The 22,435-nt window shown below is 50.2% G+C and overlaps 1 protein-coding gene across 3 annotated transcripts in view; it reads left to right on the top strand.

Moving 5' to 3' along the window:
- Positions 1–22,435, top strand: part of PPP1R12A (protein phosphatase 1 regulatory subunit 12A) — a 2,468,713-nt gene that overhangs the window by 921,519 nt on the left and 1,524,759 nt on the right. For all 3 annotated transcript variants that reach the window (XM_069629290.1, XM_069629288.1, XM_069629289.1), the window contains exon 12: positions 7,257–7,370. In XM_069629290.1, coding sequence (XP_069485391.1) covers positions 7,257–7,370 — 114 coding nt within the window. The remainder of the gene's footprint in view (positions 1–7,256; positions 7,371–22,435) is intronic.

The following is a 22,435-nucleotide window of genomic DNA, read 5'->3' as shown; positions in this document are numbered from 1 at the left end:
CGCTACACCCCTCTGTGAGAGGATACTCGTATTACTCGACAGTACACGACATGCACTCCAGGATAGACGTTTGGTTGGTCGATAACAGTATTATCATGGGTCACAGACACTCAGATACTCCCCAGGACATACTCACATCATTGCCCCATGCTGTTGGCATTGCGAATACCCAGCGACGCGGTGGGCAGGCCCCGATGGAGATTCGAACCGGCTGAGCTATGAGATCTGGCCTATAGAAACGCAATGGACCAGCACATACAAGAATACTTTGATCTCAATGAGAACTCAGTGTCCTCTCTCGCGATATTGTGGCAAGCATTTAAGGTGTACATAAGGGGCGCATCCATATCAAAAGAAAGTGGCATCCTTAAAGACATTGGGAATAGATTGCAACGACTAGAAGCGCAAAGGGCATCAATACAAGCCCAGTATGTGCTTACTCCAACACCACTACTCACTTTAGATATAAAGAACAAGCTAGACGAATATACGGAGACAGCGGACCAAGAGATCCGCTACTTTGACAAACCGGCAGCTGCATGCCGCTACGGAGAAAGCGAACGCCTGGGGAGGTTGTTAGCCAGAGCAGTGAGGGGAGAAAGGGGATCAACAGACATCCCATGTATACAAACAGCGGATGGCTTGGTCACCACCGATCAGGGTAAGATACGCAACAAATTCCACGCATTCTATGAAGAACTTTACTCACCTCAATCGACGCTATGGATGCGGAGAAGGAACATTATCTCTCCCAAATCCCAATGACACTACTGGCGAAGGATACCAGGGAGTTGTTGGAGACTCTGATAACTGAGGCAGAAGTTGTGGAGGCAATTGAGGCACTCCCCAACGGGAAGGCCCCTGGCACCGATGCCCTTAGTGTAGAGTTCTACAAGGAGTTCAAACATCTGTTAGTACCCAGACTACTGGCGGTGTGGACTGAAGCCCTAGATAAGGGAGAGCTCCCCGAGACCACAAGAGAAGCAGTAATAAGGCTACTGCTCAAATCAGGGAAGCCCCCTGATGACTGCGGGTCTTATAGACCACTAACATTAATTAATACGGATGCAAAGGTCTTGGCAAAGATACTCGCCACTAGGTTAACACCTATGATGCCATATATGGTCCACGAGGATCAGGCAGGGTTCATTCTTGGCAGGTCCACGGCCACTAACAACAGAAGATGCCATGAGATCCTGACTACAACACCCTCAGATCAGCAGGCTATAGCCGTGTTACTAGATGTGCGTAAAGCCTTTGATACGGTATCCTGGCCCTTCCTTTTCGGGGTTTGGCGAAATTATGGGTTCGGTCCAAACTTCCTGAAATGGATACAATTATTATACACAGGCCCCCAGGCCAGAGTTGGTCAATGGCACTCTAACAGAAAAGCTCGAACTACGAGGGGGCCTTAGACAGGGTTGCCCATTGTCACCACTACTGTTCGCCCTAATAATAGAACCACTGGCGGACATATTGAGGACTCGTTACATCGCATACAGGCTGAGGATAGGAAGTAATCTGCACATTATAAATCTATACGCAGACGACATTTTGCTATACCTAAAAGACCCAGACAGAACATTGGGGAGGGACCTGGCAGAAGTAGAAAGGTTTGGTAGATTCTCTGGCCTACGACTTAACCCCAACAAATCAGAAGTGTTCCCCATTACTGAAAACACAAGTAAACCCCATAACCTGCATGGCTTACTGTGGTGCCCGACACATATTCTGTCTCTGGGAGCGTGCATTGCTAGGACGGCTCAATTATCGCGAGCACTAAACTACAACCTGCTGGCAGATGCTCTATGTATTAAGTTGAAGCGTTGGAGTGCTCTCCCCATTTCAATGATTGGTAGGATCGCATTAGTAAAAATAATTCTCCCAAAGCTTTTATCTATTTAGTACGGTGCTGGTCTGGCCAGGGCGAGCCTTGTTTGCCAAGATGTCTAGCGCACGTGTCTCATTTGTATGGGGTGGTCACCCTAGGGTGAGCTCGAGGATACTAACTGATGTCTACCCAAAGGGTGGTTTGATGGCACCGGACCTCGAACTATACTACTTGGCTGCACAGGCACAATATGCCACCCAGTGGGCCACAATTTTTCTTAACCTGGCGGGCCCTGTACCGAGCCAGCCCAAAAAAGAGGCCGTGTTGGCGCTCCACCAACTCCCAAGCATTACAACGCCATGAAACCATCAAAGGTGGCGACTACGGCATGGGCCAAAATAGTTGAGATATTTGACACGGATAAGATACACCACCCGAGTATGCCACTCTGGGGCGACCCCCAAACACACTTCAGTATAGATGGGGAAGTGGCCCGCCACTGGTCCTCCAGGGACATTTCACAATGGGGTCAACCGTTCACGGATGGGCACTTCATTCAGTGGGATGACATCAAGGACGTAGTGGGGAGTACACACGGGACCAGACAAAAATATACCCGTATACAAGCAGTCTTACAAAGTATATGTCCGACTTTTCCTAATGAACCACCGCAGAATATGGGATTGGGATATATGTTCACGGGGGGATCTCAAAAGATAACCGCGTCAGCACTGTATAAGATTATACTCCAAACACGCCCGATAGAGCAATGCACAACTAAGACCAAGTGGGAACAAGACCTAGGTGAGCAAATTGAAGACGATGAATGGTCCCGACACTGTGCACTTACCAAACAGATTTCATGTAACTCTAGATACAGGCTAATTCACTATAAGATAATACAAAGAACACACTACACTCCAATGAAGCTCAAACGCATATATCCGACCATGACCGGGAACTGCCTGAGATGCAATGCTGAAAATGCAAACATTTACCATATGTTATGGGCATGTGTAAAACTGAGGGGATATTGGGAGGAGGTTTGTCTGGCCCTAGAGGGGATGGCAGATCAACCAGTGGAATGGACCCCACAGATGTGCCTGTCGAGAAAATCAACCCGATAGGGCGGAAACTGTTGCGCTTGAGTCTGCTCCTGGCCAAGAGGGCGATTCTGATCAAATGGAAAAGTGCAAATCCCCCAACCAAGGCGGACTGGGATAGAGACATGATATGGGCTAACGATATGGAGGAACTATACATAGACTCGGTGTTGCCTGTATCCCGGCCAAAGAATATATGGGAAAGATACAAACTGTACCTACTTGAAAAGGCCGAGCAAGAACACTCTGACTCTGAAAAGTAATTGAAATTGTATAATGCATGAACATATCAGCACTACAGCTAAGTGTTTGTATTAACTGTGTGCAACAAAAATAAAGAATTTAAAAAAAAAAAGAAAGGAGCCATCGACCTCGTCCCAAAAAGGTCCTTGGGCTCCGGAGTGTACTCGCAATACTTCCTCGTAAGAAAGAAGACCGGCAGCTGGCGACACATCCTGGACCTTTGTCGTTTAAACAAGTACATAAAGCCCCAGACGTTCCGGATGGTTACTCTCCAGCAGTTACTTCTCGTCAGAAAGAAGACTGGCGGTTGGAGGCCCATACTTGACCTCCGCCATCTGAACAAGTTCATCAAGTTTCGGATGGTGACTCCTTCAGCACGTGCTGGGGCAGCTGGAGGAGGGCGACTTCCTATCGTCGCTGGACTTGGAGGATGCCTACTTCCACATCCCCATTCTAAAAGGACATTGAAAGTTTCTCAGATTCGTAGTCCATGGACGGCACTACCAGTTCAAGGCCCTCCCCTTTGGATTGAAATCAGTGAAATCAGTGCCCAGGGTATTCACCAAGTGCCTAGCACCAGTGGTGGCGCGGCTGCTCCTGCAGAGGACCCACGTCTACCCCTACCTGGACAATTGGCTCTTCTGAGCAAGGACAAGAGAACTCGCCGTCGAGCACACAGCAAAGCCCGTCTAGCTGCTCAGGGATTTTCCATCAACTTCGCGAAATCCCACTTGGTTCCGTCGCAAGTCGCACTGTTCCTGGGAGCCAGGCTCAACACAGAGGCGCGATTGGCCTCTCCGTCGGAGGAAAGGACGAAGGCCATCCTGGGCAAGGTGCAAGGTGCAACGGCTGTCGACCATGTCCCTTCTCGGCATGATGTCCTCATGCATCTACCTCGTATGCCTGTGCTGGCTGCGGATGCGTCCACTGCAAGAGTTCCTCGACGCCCGTTGGATGCAAGCGGCGGGCAGCTTTGAAGACAGGATCTCGCTCAACGAGACCTTCCAAGCAATCCGGTGGTGGGGCACCCGCGTGCATCTCGCGGCGGGTGTGGACTTCCAGACCCCGGCACATCAGGAGACTGTGACGACGGATGCCTCCCTGGAGGGATGGAGAGCGCACACCGGAGATCTCCACGCAAGAGGCCTTTGGCTCCCAGAGGAGAGGTCTCTACACATCAACGTCCTGGAGCTCGGAGCCGTGTTCTGGGCCCTGAGGTCGTTCCTTCTGTTCCTCAAGGGCAAGGTGGTGAGGCTCTTCACCGACAACACCACCACGATGTTCTACATCCGGAAGCAGGGAGGCACCACATCCCTAGCCCTATCCGAGGAGGCCCAGGATCTGTGGCACTGGGCCTTCGGCCAAGGGATGTTTCTGGTACCCTTCCACCTGGCAGGAATGAAGAACACTATCGCCGACTCACTCAGCAGGGAGCTGCGCTCGTGCCACGAGTGTGAGCTGCAACAGGATCAAGTGGATCTGCTATTCCAACGATGGGGCAATACCCAGATGGACTTATATGGGACGGCGACGAACACCAAGTGCCGGAGGTTCGCCAGCAGGTTTCCCCAGCCGGGGAGCATGGCCAATGCCTTCTCATTCCTCTGGGACGGCTTGTTCCTCTATGCATTCCCGCCGTTGCTGCTGCGACTCATCAACCAACTCGGACGGTCCCGGTGCAGGATGATCCTCGTCGCACCGGCGTGGCCGAGACCGATCTGGTTCCCGGACCTTCTGGACATGTTAGCGTCCCCCCCAGTCAAACTGCTGACAGACGCGGATCTCCTCTCCATAGGAGGTGCCCTCCTCCACCACAACCCGGGGTTGCTAAACTTGCAGGCCTGGCTCCTGCAGCACTAGAGTTTGGAGGGTACGATATCCCAGCAGACTACAAGGAGCTGCTGTCAAAGGCCAGGGCATCCTTGACTCTCAAGTGCTATGGACACAAATGGAAGAGGTTTTCTGTTGTCTGGTGCCGGGCACAGAAGATGAACCCTCTGCAGATTGCGGCCCATCAAGTGCTGCTGTACTTGCAATCGCTGGCCAAGTCGGGGCTTGCCCATGCCATCAAGATCCATCTGGTAGCTATCTCCCGCTACACCCGAACTCCGGGACGCTCATCCCTGTAGTCCCATCGCCTGGTGAAGGAGTTCATGAAGGGACTGTTCTGATTGTTCCTGCCGGTGAAGGCTCCGGCCCCGGCATGGGAGCTCAACGTTGTGCTGCCCAGGCTCATGGGTCTGCCATTCGAGCCTCTGCATTCAGCACCGTTGAAGTGCCTGTCGTGGAAAACGGCGTTTCTTATGGCCATCACCTCCGCACGACGAGTGGGAGAGATCCAGGCCCTCTCCTGTAAGCCCCCATGCCTGACTTTCCAAGAGAAGAAGGTGGTCCTGAGGACGCACCCCTCCTTCATGCCCAAGGTGCCGTCGGACTTCCATCTCAACGAGCCCTCGTGTTACCTGTTTTCTTCCCTTCGCCGCCGGCCGAGAGGTCTTTGCACTCACTGGATGTAGCTAGAGCGCTGAAGTTCTACGTGGACCGCACAAAGAGTTTTCGGAAGACATCACAGCTGTTTGTGAACTTTGGACCTGTGAACCAAGGGAAGGCCCTCTCGAAGGCTTCCATTTCCAGATGGCTCTCCGGCTGCATCATGCACTGTCACCGGTTGGCAAACCGACCGTTGCCCGGCCGTCCGAGAGCCCATTCGACCAGAGCGATCGCTGCTACCACGGCGTTCCTATCTGGTTTGCCCCTGCTGGACATCTGCAGGGTTGCTATGTGGAGGTTGACGCACACCTTCACGAGATTCTGAGTCGACCGGGATTCCAGGGAGGAGTCCAGAGTCGGCCAGGCAGTGCTGCGCAACCTGTTCACCTGAAGGTGGGCCTGGTGAGGAGGTAAGAGATGCTTAATGTTGAGCCTTGCCACCTCCCGTGGTTGTGCCTGTGTGTACTGCTATGTATTCTTGTATTCATGAGCATGTGAATCCATGCCAGACCCCATGCTGGAGAAGGAACAAGTTACTTACCTGTAACTGTTCCCCAGCGTGGGTCTGGCATGGATTCACATGCGAACCCTCCCTCCTACCCCTCTGCAGCTCTTCACTTGGTCCTACTGCCACTTTACGTGCTACCAAATCTGAAGATGGCTGCCAGAGGAGGGGCTTAGGTAGATGGCAGTCATTGGCTCGGGGCAGTATGACCCAGAGACCAGTGATTGGTTATTAGGAGAAAGACAGTTCAGAAACGAAACTGATTTTTTTCTTTCTAGGGAATGAGCATGTGAATCCATGCCAGACCCACGCTGGAGAACAGTGACGGGTAAGTAACTTGTTCCTTCCTTTCTTGGTGCGATTGACTGTTTTTTCAAGGATTCCTCATGGTTTTTGCAGAATGAGGGGGCATGGGGTTCAGGTGCATCTTGGGGGTGGTTAGAAATATGGTTGATTGAAGGTATAATCTGCTCATCAACCATCTGTAGCGCAACCTACGCAACACTATTAAGATAATGGATTTTAATGCAGTTCATACATGATGGTCAAGGTTGTTTTGGAAAGGAAGGAGGGTGGTACTTGGGGGAGGCGGTGTTCAGTGAAGCTTACCATTGCTCAAACTTTTTCTCCTCCTCCCGAGCTCTTGAACACAGAGATTCACAACAGGGTGCCAATCAACACCAACATATAGTAGGAATCTATTATTGCTAAACATCTTTTGCACGGTGTGTAGTGGCTTAGATCAAGGCAGCACACTTGTAGACTGGGTGAAGGATGATGTTGTTGATTTGCTGGCAATCTACATATTTTTTACTCCGTTTTCGAGTTTTAAGTTGTCATTGACATGCACAGCATCTTATATCAGAAACTTTTGGTTTGCAGTTTTATTTTTTTAAACCCAAGTTGGTCTCAGCATTTGTGAACTCTGTTTTAGTTGCTGTGCACTTTTCTCTCAACAATATCCTTAGTTTGATTTGGGTATTGCAGGGACATTGGCTCTAACATGTTCTGAAGATCCCAGTTTCTGATTTGGTGGCTGTCTCTTATTTCACAAAATGACCATTCAATTTATTTTCTTTGACAGAGACTCTTCAATTTTGATACGTAATAGTGGTTCTTATACGAGGAGAAGATGGGACGAAGATGTAAAAAAACCTAGCCCAATTAATGAAGGAATAGGCTCAAGTTATCAAAGAAGGTAATGTCTTGTTTACCTTGAAGTTGACCAAGCTCGTAAAGACAGTAATCATTCTATATGCTCAATGTTCCTTTATTTAGCATGCATGCATTATGTTGTCAGTCTGTTATGACACTATACTGAAACACTTGTCGTGGAAGTATACTGTTTTTGTCTTTGATTGTAATATTATAGGGAAGTAGTGACATCACAGCCTGCTTGCACAAAGAAAAGGACTTCATTTCAGAACATTTTGAGTGACCTGATGAAGAATGTTTTTGCATGACATCACTATATGGACCGTTTCTGCTTCCTTTGATTTGAAGAACAAATGCAGTGCCCGGAAGTCCACCTTGCTGTTATCACACTGTAAAGCTACCCAATTCAATGTTGGTTTGACATGTATGCCCATGGTTGAGCTTCTGCTTCATCACTCCACAAAACACACACACATGTATATTTTGTATGTTGAAGAATGTATTTCAAACTGTGAAAAAGGCGTTTAGGAGGCCAGCCTGTTATGGTGAATGGGGAAGACGCTGTGAGGTTAGCCAAAACCCAATCAAGGGGAGGTAGCCGAGCAGTGACTGCTTAGTCTCAGGAAGGGAGTGCGAGTGGTCCAGAGCTACAGTGAGTCCACACAGAGCAACACCAGTAATTCCAGCTAGACAGTATTTCCAGCTAGACAGTAAGTATATACAAATACAATTATTTATTAGACCTTTAGTTTACACGTTAAGCATATACAAATAAGGTACGTTTTGTCACACAAAACCCTTACAAAGCCTATATACACATCCACTCTTAGCAGAAATAGAATTGCATATGACTCAAGTACCTGTAAAACACAGGTGAGTAGTCGGATGTATAGAAACACAGGTGGATCTCTTCAAATCGACACAAACAGTTTCGCTAATTCTTAGAAAGTGCAACCCTAAGATGGTTTGGGGCCTTGTGCCCAAAAGTCACCAGTTCCAAAGCATATACTTCTGCGGGTGAGGTAGGAATTGGAGTGCCAGTGGTTATAATTAATAGTTCCAAAGTTAGCTAAAAGTTAAAGTAAAGTTGAGGTACTTGCTCACTCAATCCAACACCCTATGGTAGGACTGGGGAAGGATCCTTAACCCAGGTTCCACCACCAAAGGTCAGGTCAATAATTTAGGCCCAATGTAATCCTATAGGAGGAAGGTGGAGAGGGGGGGTAGGAAAGGGACGACATAACAGGTATCTTAACTTACCCCCTGACTCTTCCACAGACCACTGTAGGTGTTCTGGAATCAGTTGGGGACACAATCTTCTGCACATGGTCGATGGAAGATGATCTTTTGGGTCATGGGTGCAGAGGTCACACTCTGCATTAGGATTTCGTTTCCGGCTGTCTCAGTACACAGGAATGTGTTCCAGGCAGCTTCCAGTATAAGTGGCAAGCCAGGAAAGATGAAGACTACTGGTGTGCAGATTACCTCAGGACACCTCACAGGATTAGGAGAGTTGCAATTGGAGTCACCACGGTCAGGTGGTGACAGGCGATCTTCAGGTTGCAAACACAGTAGCAAGCCCTAGCACAACTTCCCTTGGTGTGAAAAGGCTGAAAATGATGGATCAGGTGACTTGTGTCACAAGCTGCAATGTTCCAAGGCTCTGCTCAGAATGGCGACTGCTGAAGCACGGTAGCCCAGTAAAGAGCCGACCAGTCCACCGGTTGTCCCAGGGACACTTCCGACAGCTCAGCAGGCACGACTCCTCGAGCGGGGGTCGAGACTAATGGTTCTCACCGGTCAAGGGGTTGAAGCACAAGCGAAAGGCCTTGGTATAAGGACAGAGCAACAGGGATGCACCAGGAAAACATTTCAGTCTATGCTGGTCAGCTGCAAGTGTCGCCTTTGGGGCGTCAGCTGGCTGCTCTTCTTCCTAGAGCCAATTGGAGCTTTTCCAAACTTAAAGCAGAAAAAGGGCTCCTTTTATATGTAACAAATATTATATAAAAACAGAGAAGGCAGATAAACTACTGGCTAGGCAACTAAAACAAAAGGCTTTGGCACAAACTGTGTTGGGGATCAAACCCTCAAAAGGGAGGATGGTGACTACAACTCTGGATATAATCAAACAATTTACAACATTCTACTGTACTCTTTACAAGTCTGACTGTCCTGACCACACCCTACAGGAAACCTATTTGCACACTACCCCGCTACAGAGGATCACGCCAATGGAACGGGAACATCTTGAGGCTGACCTCCCCACTCAAGAAGTACTAAGGATGATTAGGGCCCTCACGTTGAATAAATCCCCAGGCTTGGATGGCTATCCAGCCACGTTCTATAAAACCTTCAGAGTGCTGCTGTCCCCAAGCTAAAAAAACTTTATAACTCATTAGGCAAACCAGACCCAATTACTCCCTCGATGGAAGAAGCTAAAGTGGTCCTCTTACGGAAACCAGCTAAAGATCCATTCCTATGCATGTCATACAGGCCCATCGCCCTCATAAACATATATGCAGAAATCTACACAACTTTTGGCAAACAGAATAGAAGACATTGTCCTAAAACTGATAAACCCCGACCAGTAGGGGTTCATCAAGTGGAGGCAGACATTTGACAACATCCGCGGGGTCTGCCCTACAGCAATACTCTTTTCGCTAGACGCGGCCAAAGCTTTTTGACTGGGTAGAACGGTCCTTTGTATTACGCACCATGGAATTTGAGATTTAGCACATCCTTCTTACCGAAGGTCCAGGCAAACTATAGAAGCCCGACAGTCAGATTGTTGATAAACGGTCAACTCTCCCAGACAATACTGTTAAGATGGATTTCTGAACTCTGACCTGGAGGGACAGAGGTTCAGAAGGCCAGCCTAGTTTCTTGGAACAGGGTAACCTCTGGACAAGCCAGACCAATCAGGCTAGCGATGGTGGCGGTCAAGACTAAGTCTCAAGAGGGGTGAGGGTGACTGAAAGGCCTCAATGAGCACACAAAGCAAGGACACTTACAAATTACTCCAGACAGGTGTTATATTAAAAATATAGACACATTTATTACAAGGCCTTTGTAACATCGACCATAGCAAAGAATAACAATAATACTAAAGTAAACCAACACATCACAATCAATACTATATATATATATATATATATATATATACACACACACACACACACACACACACACACACACACACACACACACATATAAGACCGCAGGGTCTAAAGAGTTAAAAGCACGAAATATGTAGACCCCCTAGATGGGGAGGAAAACTGGCAGTGCACGTAATCATTAGACCCACTTCGACATCAGAAATACACCTAACTAGGAGGCAGTCCAAGCCCTACGAAGAGAGGAGCCTTATGCTCAATAGTACATGCACGCGCTTGTGCCAATGGACAAAATAGGGTCTCTGACAGTTCAGGAAGGTGGATGAAGCGATGAAGCGATGAAGAGCAAGACCTCCACTTGCGGGCAGAGGCAGGGTGAGAGTGTGGGATGGATCCGCTATTTCGCAACTATGGTAGAAAAGAAATGGGTTCCTGCGCTAGGGGCCACCGGTTGGGGTATGGACTACTCACCGGTCCCCGACGCAGGCAGACCCAGACTTCGCCAGTTCAGTTCACGTTGCTGGCAGGTTCGGATGCAACAATCAGGACGTCTTGACACATGCAGATTCTGCAGTAGCAGGATTCAGGGTCGAGGGGGTCACCAATGCAGCGAACTTGCACAGGTCATTACCACAGCAGGGCAACACGGCAACCACGTTTACTCTGGTCCGGGCACACTCGTCTCACTTCAGACCTGGAAATGCCAAGTGTACAAAATTCGGTGCAAGGGTGCCGTGGACACAGAGCTACCAGTACGCCAAGTTTCGAGGGCGTCCCCGAAACGGCAGCAGTGACGGAGCAAACGTCCCGTGTAAGCTGGTCAGCCCACTGGTTGGCCCAGGGACACTCCGAAGAGGCTCACGTGCAGAGTTTGATGAAGGTGCCGAGAATAGTTGGTCCCACTATTCCAATGGGTCGAAGCGCCTTCAGACCTTCTAGGACGATCAGATGCAGAGGGTCTCGCAGGACGACAGCGGGCTCAGGGTGCCAAACCTTCCAGCGGGTCACCAGCAGTTCCTCGACTCTGCTTCTTGTTGCAGGATACTTGGCTCCTTATCCCTGCTTCGGTGTGAACTCAGGAGATCGACATGGTAGTGGTGTTTTCGGCCTCCTCTTATCCAAAGTTCCCTTTGCGCCGAAACGGAGAGGACCCAATGGGAGATCTGCTCACAAACACTCACTCCATACGTGGACCAATCACGGACCACGGTGGTCCCAGGCATTCAGGACACTCCAGACTCTCTGGCACCCAGGATGTGTATTGGGAACAGACATCCCAGCCCACATCTTGGAGACACACACGGTATGCAGAAGCCAGCGAAAGCTTTGAATTTCGCGGGAAATTGCTCGACCTGGCGAAGGTGCAAGATGGCCAAAAGAGAGGACAAAGAACCGCGTGGCATGGCCATTTTGTAGCAGGCCACCTATTCGTGCCAAACGCGGTAAGCGTGGATAACATGGCAAAAAAGCGTTCAAAACATAAGATAAACGATAGCTGCCACCAGTCCTGTCCGTGACACACCTGCACAGTTCATAATAAGTCCAGCGAGAGTTTCTAGGGCCTTTAGGAATCACTAGAGACCCAAGAGTGAGGTAAAGTAAGTTACATTGCACTCTTGTTACATGTTGCACAAAAGCTGCAACATGAGGAAAAGACTAAGGGAAACAAAGTCTCCCAGTACTGACTGTCTTAAGGGCATGTCAGTTTCCCCATAAGAATTGAGCGAAAGCCCAGAGGAGTGCGGCGGAGGGCTGCGCTTCTCTGGCTAAGTTTAGATCAGGGTGTGAAACAGCAGCAAAAAGTTTGGGGGTTGACACATGGAGGGAAAATTACATTAAAATATGAAATCTTTCCTAACAAATATCTTTACAGAGAGGTACTAAATAGGGATGCTCTTTATCCCCACCCCTATACGCAATATAGCTATAACTGTTTCTCAGCTGAATTAGGTCTCTGGGGACAATTAAGGGTTTCCAATTTGGGGAGAGGATCACAAAGTGATGGCATTTACTGACGATATGCTTCTTTCACTTATGGAACCTGTGCACTCCCTACCAGAGGTCATACAAGAAATAGGGTTGTTTGGCACAGTTGCAGGGTTGAAAGTTACCCTAACCATTTCAGAAATCCTCAACTAATCGGTGGAGGAAGAGGTACTCGAGAGGGCAAAACCATGCACTTCCTTCCTATGAGCTCAAAGGGGCATAAGACTATTAGGAGTGATGATCACAAAAACACTGGCAGTTATATGGGGCAAATTACCAACCACTGCTATAAGCCATCAAAAAAGAGCCACACAAATGGGGCCAGCTATCTTGTGGTCAAGGAGAGTCAACACTATCAAAATGGTGCTTCTACCCAGAATATTATACTATTTCCAAGCGCTCCTAGTGGCAGTTCCTTAGACGTTCTTCAAATCACTTAGCAATATACTTTCAACATTCATATGGAATAACAAAACCCTGCTGGTGGCGTTCAAAACGCTATTGGTCCCTGTGCATAAGGGTGGGCTGGGCCGTCCAAACTTTCAATACTACTATGGGGCGGCCCAACAGAGGATAATCAAGGAATGATTAACAGGGTAATCAGAGAAAATCTGTTTAAGAATGGATACGATAGTGATAGGAGCACCCTTCGAGGACGTCCTCTGGCTAAGCAAGGTAGACGGACCACAAAATATCCACAGAAGCACAATAGCGGAACTGGTGAAAAACAACTGGTACCATTTGGTGACTTCCTATTGAACCACCTCCTTCTGCTCCCGGTTTACCCCCCTGTTCCACAACCCACAATTCACTCCAGGAATGGAGCGAGTGGCCTCTTCCCGTTGAAAAGGGGCAGGCTGCCTCAAACTTAAGTTCATTGGTCAGGAGATAAAAACATTAGAACTATGTAAATCCGAATTGAGACTCAGCGAAGGGGACAGGCTGCAGTATCATCAGCTAAGACACTGGTTAGCAGAGCCTAAGAACAGGTGGCCACTAGATCTCTAAAACTGTTTGAGAAATACCTTGTCACTAATTCAGGGGATCGGAATCTCATTTCAGCAACTTATGAATTTATCTCGGACAGTGCCCCTCAGGTAAAGGGGTCCTACATGAAAAGATGACAAATAACAACTTGGCGGTGCGGGGGCATCTTATGTGAAGGCTGGGAGTAGCTTTGGAGAGACATCCCCAAACGTACCTGGGCTACACAAACAGGGGAAATATGGTACTAGGTCATGGCTCAACGGCACTATACTCCTGTACGCCTACACAAAATCAGCACAAAAACACCTCAGATGGTGGAGACTGCAAGGGTACAGGTGAATGCCCATCCCTGATGGAATTGTTCGGTCCTAACCGGGTTTTGGGGAACAGTGAAAGACAATATGAAGATGATCTTCGGTACTCTGGTTAAAAGAGCCATCAGAGAATGCTTGTTAGGGCTATACGATCCAGAGTGCAGTGCATGATGGAGAACCACCTTGTTTTCCGTAGACAGTTGAAGACAATCCTGAATAACTCCAGCTCTGTTTTCTTCTACTTCTATCCTTCGGCGCCTGGATGCCTGCGGGTTTTGGCGCCTTATAAGCGTAATTAACATAACATAACATGGCCAAAGCCAAGGCGAAAGTCATACACAATATTGAATCTGGCATCTCTGTTGATCATAGCACAGAATTGGAGATCCAAAAAATCCCTAAGCAAGTAGGACTGTATCGCAAAGGTCTAGGACTTCACTGCACTTCAATGGGTCAATTATTTGCTCCAGGGGGACCACTGTTCTCGACCGAATGGGAAGTGCTCATGAACTTCCTATGTGATGACTTTAAAGAACCGTATTGCCCACAGAGATTACATATATTAGGAATTGATGGAATCTAAATCACACAAAACTTGGGCTTATATAGCCGCAGCCCAAGAAGACATTGGGGTAGGCTGGGGATATAGGTGGGGGAGGCGTGGGAAGGGAATGGGAGGAGTTGGCTGTTGATATTCTAATATAGAAAAACATCAATAAACATAGCTTTTAAAATTATATTATCTAAAAATATTGGTCATAGTTAAAAATATATATTTACATTTTCTTCAACAAAAGCACTTAGGAAAAAATTAGCTGGAAATGTGCCTCTAAATTCTGACTTGGAGGCATCTACTTTGTATGCAGAAAGACGTTATGCAGCATTTGAATTGTCTGCTCGTGCAACAGTAGTCCAGCAGTAGCCCCCTGCTGGGAGCTGTAGCTTGTTACTGCCGGAGAGCCATGAATGAAAACCCGTTCACAGGGCAGGCATTCCTATGAATGACAATCCTAATAAAACACTTTTCAGAAAAATCTGAAAAGTGTTTGCTTACTGTATTAGGATTGTTTTTATAAGAATGCCTGTCCTGTAAACGTGTGAACAAGGCAAACCCGTCCTGTTTAACAGATATAAATATGCACCGTTAAAAAAGATAGGCTGGCACTTTAACTCCAATCTAGTGGATGAAGGGGCTAGCCCTTCACCACTGGACCACAGGAGTCCATTGTAACTGCAGTGCTCTTTGCTGTGTTGTACAGCATGGCAGAGAGCACTGTGAATTTCACGGTGTTGAAGCAGGTAAGGAAATATAACACACAAGCTCCTTAAAGGACTTGTGTGGTCTAGTTCCTTAGCTGCTTCCACCGTGCTCTTTGCCTTGCAGTAGAACAACATGGCAAAGAGTACTGTGATTGCCAAGGACTTATGTGGTCCAGTGGTTAAGTGCTTCCCCTTTTAAATTTAGTTTCTCCAGCATGGGGTCTGGCATGGATTCACATGCTCATGAATATTCCCCGTTGTCAGACTGGGAATCCTCGGTAAAAGAAAACAGTTTCACTTTCACTTAAAAACTGTATTTCTCCTTTAAACCAATCACTGACCACTGGGCCATACTGCCCCCATCCAATGACAGTCCTCTCCCTAAGCCCCTCCTCTGGTAGCCATCTTCAGATTTTTACTGCAAGTTTCAGTGTGGGGGTCCTCGAGTTTGCGCTCGCCGAGCTGTTTGTACGTTTTTTCATTTTATTGGCAGAAAAAGTTTGACTTTGGTTTCAAAGAAGCCTGTGTGCTCTTTGCTTCTCCTGTCGACAGCGGGGACCCGTTGTCGGTGAAGTTTTGCGCCCCTCAAGGTGAAGATCATCAAGGATTCTAGAAGGCCATCGGGCAATGCCTCTACTGGCTGCACCCGGACCACAAAGAAGTGGAGTGCGAGATATGCCTTGGGTGCTACAAGAAGAGAAATGACAGATAGTAGACTGTCAGCGTGACTGAATGCCAATGCCTCTGACCCATGTGCCCAGCAGGGTCATGCCTCACCCAGGACCGGCCAGTCTGAAGAGCGGTCTTGTAAGTCCTTTGAGCGCACCTCATCCGTGCGGGCCCAAGATAAGGCCAAGAGCTGCAAGTCTGAGTCCACCGGGTTTGCTGCAGAAGCGAGTCCCAAGGTGTATAGGGCACGATAGACATCACCTTGCACCTCCATTGCCAGCTGGCAATCGAGCTCCTTTTCGAAGAGGAAATAATCTACCTCGGCTAAACTATGTGATAAATATGAGAAGCCGCGGACAGAGGAGAAGGCTGAACAGCCCAAGCATGGCCAATTGGCACAGGCTAAGATGAGAGGCATGAGGCCAAGAGGAAGAGTGTCATGGAAGTGCCCTTTCTGGACAGCATCTGGGAAGAGGGCCTAGCCCTCTTGAATATATGAAAATATAAGGGATGCCTGGTACTATGTCTATGGTCCTCCAGGCGATTATACAGTGAAAAAGGAGAGGGGTGGAACAACTAGACCAAAGATGACGGATTACTATTTCTTAACTCCTAGTAACATCATATTTATTGTACAAATACAAACAACGAATTGTACAAAAATTAATAAATTAGGCTGTGCTCAAAAAACACATCCCTCCACAATCTATTCATTCATAACTCACACAGGCATTCATCATACTCATACGTTGGGACAACGATCGTGGCCCGCTACGACAGGGAGTTATGGTACAAGATCTCCCTCCTGTTGGACTTCCTACTGGACGACAAGAGGGCCGAGGCCCTGGACATCTTGCAAGAAGGCGAAGTAGTGTAGGACCACGCCATTACGGTGGCAACGGACATTGCCTACACGGGTTTCCGCCAGCTAGGCAACAGCGTTTGCCTTAGACGACATGGGTGGCACAATGCGACGGATTTCCGCCAGAACGTACAAGCCAAGGTTTTGGACATGCCATTTGACGGGAACAATCTGTTTGGGAAAACAGTGGATGAGTCCCTCCAAGCCATCAAGGCGGACATGGAGACAGCTAAGGCCCTAGGTGTTCTCCGGCAACGAAGGCCGTCCTTTTAGGGTGCCTCCAAGGGATTTGGCGGTGGCTCCTCTACATACCGCCAAGCGGCCCGCTCCTCGTCGCAGGAAGACTATAGAGGACGAGGCAAGTCGGGTGGACCACGCCGTCGTCGCCAGGGAGGCCAAGGCAGCAAGGCGTCCTCCAAGCAAGATTGAACCGACAGCGGTGTTGGGCCCCCACCGAAGCACCCCGGTGGGAAGGCAGCTGGCGAAGTTAGTCAGCGCGTGGGAGTCCATCTCCACCGACCGTTGGGCGCTGGACGCCCTGGCCCAGGGGCATGCCCTTGAATTTCTAAAAAAGTGCTCCTGCATTCCACATGTGGCCAGGAAGGAAAATCGCGTCCCTCAACTGCTATTGGAGGTAAGGGCGATGCTCAAAAAAGGTACCATCGAGCTTGTCCCGAAGAGGCTCCGGGGCTCCGAAGTATACTCAAGGTACTTCCTTCCTCGTGAAAAGGGACAGGAGGATGGCGCCTAATCCTGGACCTGCGACGACTGAAAAAGTACATCAAGGCACAGAACTTCCAGATGGTCACCCTCCAGCATGTGCTGGGACAGCTGTAGGAGGGCGATTTCCTGTCGCCGTTGGATTTGGAGGATGCGTACTTCCACATCTCCATTCTAAAAGGACACCGAAAGGTCCTTAGGTTCGTGGTCCTGCAGGGGATCCACGTCTACCCCTACTTGGACGACTGTCTCATCCGAGCAGGGACAAGGGAGCTCGCCGTAGATCACACAGCGAAGACCGTCCAGCTGCTCACCGACCTGGGATTCTCTATCAACTTTCCCAAATCCCACCTGGTCCCGTCGCAAGTCGCACTGTTTCTGGGAGTCGAGCTCGACACAGTGGCGCGTCTGGCCTCGCCGTCGGAGGAAAGGACGAAGGCCATCCTGGGCAAGTTGCAGCGTCTGCTGGCCACGGACATGGCCAGGGTGAGGTCCATCAAGTCCCTCCTCGGGATGATGTCCTGCAAATATCTCTTGCGCCTGTGCAGGCTTCGGATACGCCCTCTGCAAGAGTTCCTCGACACCCGCTGGATCCAAGCGACGTGCAGCTTCGAGGACAGGATCCTGCTCGAGACCTTCGGACTGGAGATCCGGTGGTGGGGCACCCGTGCTCATCTGATGGCGGGCACAGACTTTCAGACCCCATCTCACCAGATAACGGTGACGACAGATACCTCCCTTGAAGGGTGGGGAGCGCACACCGGAGAACTTCACGCGAGAGGCCTTTGGCTCCCGGAGGAGGAGCCGCTCCACATCTACATCCTGGAGTTCCATGCAGTGTTCGGGGCCCTCAGGTCCTTGCTCCCGTCCCTCAAGGGCAAGGTGGTGAGAATCTTCACCAACAACACCACCACGATGTTCTACATCCGGAAGAAGGGATGATCCAGATCCCCAGCCCTCTCCAAGGAAGCCCAGGATCTGTGGCATTGGGCCGTCGCCCAAGGGATGTTTCTGGTGCCCTTTCATCTTGCAGGGATAAAGAACACCATCTGCGACTCACTCAGCAGGGAGTTGCGCTCGTGGCAGGAGTTGGAACTACGTCAGGATCAAGTGGATCGACTCTTCCGACGATGGGGAAAACCGCAGATCGACCTGTTCGCGACGGCGACGAACTCCAAGTGCCAGAGGTTCGCCAGCAGGTTTCCCCAGCCGAGGAGCATGGGCGATGCTTTCTCGTTCCCCCTGGGACGGCCTTTTCCTATATGCGTTCCCTCAGTTGCCGTTGCTGCTCCGACTCGTCAACCAGCTCAAGAGGTCCCGGTGCAGGATGATCCTTGTCACATCGGCGTGGCCGAGGCAGATCTGGTTCCCGGACCTTCTGGACTTGTCAGCGTCCCCACCAGTCAAGCTGCTGTTGGACGCGGATCTCCTCTCCAGAGAAGGAGGCGCCATACTTCATCACGACCTGGAGTCGCTGAACTTGCAGGCCTTGCTCCTGCAGCACTAGAGTTTGGAGAGTACGATATCCCGGCTGACTGCAGAGAGGTTCTTGCAAAGGCCAGGGCGTCCTCAACTCTCCAACTCTCAAGTACTACGGACATAAGTGGAAGAGGTTCTCTGTCTGGTGTCGTGCACAGAAGATTAACCCTCTACGGATTACGACCCCTCAAGTGCTGCCGTACCTACTGTCGCTGGCCAAGGCTGGACTGGCTCACGCCTCCATCAAGATACATCTGGCTGCGATCTCCCGATACACCAGAACCACAGGACGGGTGTCCTTGTGGTCCTATCGCCGGGTGAAGGAATTTATGAAGGGACTGTTCCGATCGTTCCCGTCGGTGAAGGCCCCTGCATTGGCGTGATAGTTCAACGTGGTGCTGACCAGGCTCATGGGGGAACCATTCGAGCCCCTGCATTCGGCACCGTTGAAGTTCCTGTCGTGGAAGACTGCATTTCGTGTGGCCATCACCTCCGCACGACGAGTGGGAGAGATCCAGGCCCTATCCTGCAAGCCTCCATACTTGACTTTTAACGACACCAGGGTGGTGCTGAGGACGCACCCCTCCTTTATGCCCAAGGTGCCGTCAGACTTCCACCTCAACAAGCCTTTGGTGTTACCTGTTTTCTTCCCGTCGCCTTCGTCGCCGGCTGAGAGGACTTTGCACTCGCTGGATGTGGCTAGAGCGCTGAAGTTCTACGTGGACCGCACAAAGAGTTTTCGGAAGACATCACAGCCATTTGTGAACTTTGGACCTGTGAACCAAGGGAAGGCTCTCTCGAAGGCTTCCATTTCCAGATGGCTCTCCGGCTGCATCATCCACTGTCATTGGTTGGCAAACCGGCCGTTGCCTGGCCGTCCGAGAGCCCATTCGACCAGAGCTATCGCTGCTACCACAGCTTTCTTGTCTGGTGTGCCCTGCTGGACATCTGCAGGGCTGCTACGTGGAGGTCGACGCACACCTTCTCGAGATTCTACTGCGTCGACTGGGATTCCAGGGAGGAGTCCAGGGTCAGCCAAGTAGTGCTGCGCAACCTGTTCACCTAAGGTGAGCCTGGTGAGGAGGTAAGAATTGCTTAATGTTGAGTTTTTGATGTAATGCTTAATGTTGAGCCTTTGCCACCTCCCGTTGGTTGTGCATGTGTGTATTTCTATGTATTCTTATAGTCATGAGCGTGTGAATCCATGCCAGACCCATGCTGGAGAAGAACATTTACAGGTAAGTAACTTGTTCCTTAATATGCTGCGTCAACAGCCCTGCGAGTTCCTCCTGGCGCCTCTGTATAGCCTTGATTCCCCTCTTGGCTGGTTGTCACTGGGGTGGAAGTGTGAGGCGTTTTCACCATGCTTTGGTCATCGGGCACAGTTGGCATGGGGCTGAAACTTGCCGGCCATGAATCTCCAGGTGACAGCCCATGCATGCTGCCATCCAGCACGCTGCATGGGGATAGTTGTGGTGAGTGCAGGGGGTCTGTGGCGGGTGTTGCGCCATGCAGCTGTACGTCTGCATCGTCGTCCGATATGGCTGCTGTGGAAGCTATCTCACCGACTGTGCTGCTGGCAGCCAATGGTGTGCCCTATGCCAATGCCTCCTAGGTGATGGTGGCTGGTCTGGGTGTTGTTGTGGGGGCCGTGGTGCACATTGGTGCTGTGGCCTCTGTGGTTTTCTTGGCCTTCCGCGGTGGTGCAGGTTGGCCTCCGCCCCTTGAGGTTGAGGGGTAGTGTTCTCCCTCCTCGGCCCTGGCCTTCTTCTGTGGTGTGGCATCTTTCTCCCTGGTGTCCTCATCACCGCTGTCAGAATGTGTGCCTGTGGGGGACCAATGGAGGGAGAGGGTTAGTGATGGGTCTATAGGCATTGGGCATGCATTGGGGTGGCTGCATCGATATGAAATGGTAGATGATTAACATTGGGGGAGTGACATACGGGTTGCTTCACTCTTGGGTGGGTGATGCATGGAGGCGTCTGGGTTGCAACACATATGGGGTGCATTATGCATGTGAACAAGGTGATGCTCTGCACTGCCTGTAGGCAGTCTTGTACTTGTCTGGTGGACCCTGCTCTACATCATTGCACTGTCAGTTCAGTTGGACATCATTGTGGTGGTATTAGCATTGTTTCATTTGAGACACCTACCTGCATCGGCTGATGACGGGGCTCCCCACTCCATGTCCCCGACTTCCTCTATTGCCTCGGTGCCTATGGTGGTGGCGCATATCTCCTTCCATGGTTTCAGTTTGATGGGGGACTCTGCACCTCCGCCTGTCGCCATCCCCAGGTTGCGTTTGGCGGAGAGTATGCTCCGCACGCGTAAACGCAGGTCATCCCAGCGCTTACAGCATTGTTTGGGTGTGCGGGTTGTGGTGCCAACGGCACTGACTCTCTGGGCGACCTCTGCCCAAATCTGCTTTTTGCGCTACAGTGCTGGATGGGACATGTCGTTTGAGAACACCACATCTGCATGCTCCTGCAGTGTCTCCGCTAGCATGGTGAGCTCCTCTCTGGAGAAGCGCTCCTTGCGTAGGCAATCTCCCGTTTTTTTTCACTGCTTTTGGCATAGTAAAATGCAACAGGTAGTGGTGGAGGTGTGTTGGAGTTGTGGGTGTAAAATGGCTCCTGGTTGTGGTGGATGGCAATGAATTGTGTTTTTAAAGATGGCCACCGTGCTCTTTCCCGTTCTGTGCGATGACGCTACTACCGGTTCTGTGTATTTACGGTCACCGCTATTTGCTTTTAGAGGTGACCGCTATTAGTGGTCACCGCTAATGCCGATGGCTTGGATGCTGGAGGAGCTATTTCCACTACAGACGGTGCCGGAAAGGGGGATTTTTCGGCCTTTTACAGCATGGCGGTGGGGTCATTACCGGCATGGTGCAAAGCTTGTGCCCGCCAACTCGTAATGGGCCGCTTTTAGCGGTCTATTGCCAGCACGGACACGGTACTTGCGCCATGCCGGTAATGACTGGTACTTACTGCCCGGGTCGTAATGAGGCCCAGTGTCTTGCCTGGCGTCCCCCTCGGAGGAGAGGATAGCAGCCATTCTGGGGAAGGTGCAATGGCTGTAGCCGGTGAAGACTTTCACAGTGCGGGCCATCAAGCCGTGACTTGGCATGATGTCATCCTGCATCTACCTCGTCCGGCTCTGCAGGTTGCAGATGTGACCCCTTCATGAATTCCTGGATGCCCGCTGGATACAGGTGTCCGGAATCTTCAGACAGAATATCTCAATGACGAGTTTCAGTCGGACGATAGTATGGTGGGGCGTTAACTCCAACGTAGCCCAAGGCACAGAATTTCAGAGCCTGCCATACCAGGAGACAGTCAACACAGACGCTTCCCTAAAGGGATGGGGAGCGCACAAGGGCCTGTGGTTCCCAGAGCAAAAAAGGATAGTCATATCAACATTCTGGAGCTACGGGCAGCATTCTGGGCCCTCAAGTCAGTCCTCCCGTCTCTGAAAAGCAAGGTGGTGAGGATCTTCATGGAAATAACACCCACCATGTTTTACATATGGAGCTGGGGGACACTCGATCCCTGGCGCTCTCCAAGGAAGCACAGGATTTGTGGTGCTGGGCTGTCAGACAGGTGATGTTCCTCGTCCCTCGCCACATGGCGGGAGTGAAAACACCATCGCAGACTCCTGTGCTCTGTTTTTAGTGCCTGGGGCATGACCACCACTGGGACGCATGCTCGGTTTACAG

The sequence above is a fragment of the Ambystoma mexicanum genome, chromosome 12, assembly GCF_040938575.1.
Source record: "Ambystoma mexicanum isolate Mex_15411 chromosome 12, UKY_AmexF1_1, whole genome shotgun sequence".
NCBI lineage: Eukaryota > Metazoa > Chordata > Amphibia > Caudata > Ambystomatidae > Ambystoma > Ambystoma mexicanum.
This window is presented reverse-complemented; position numbering and strand designations above follow the sequence as displayed.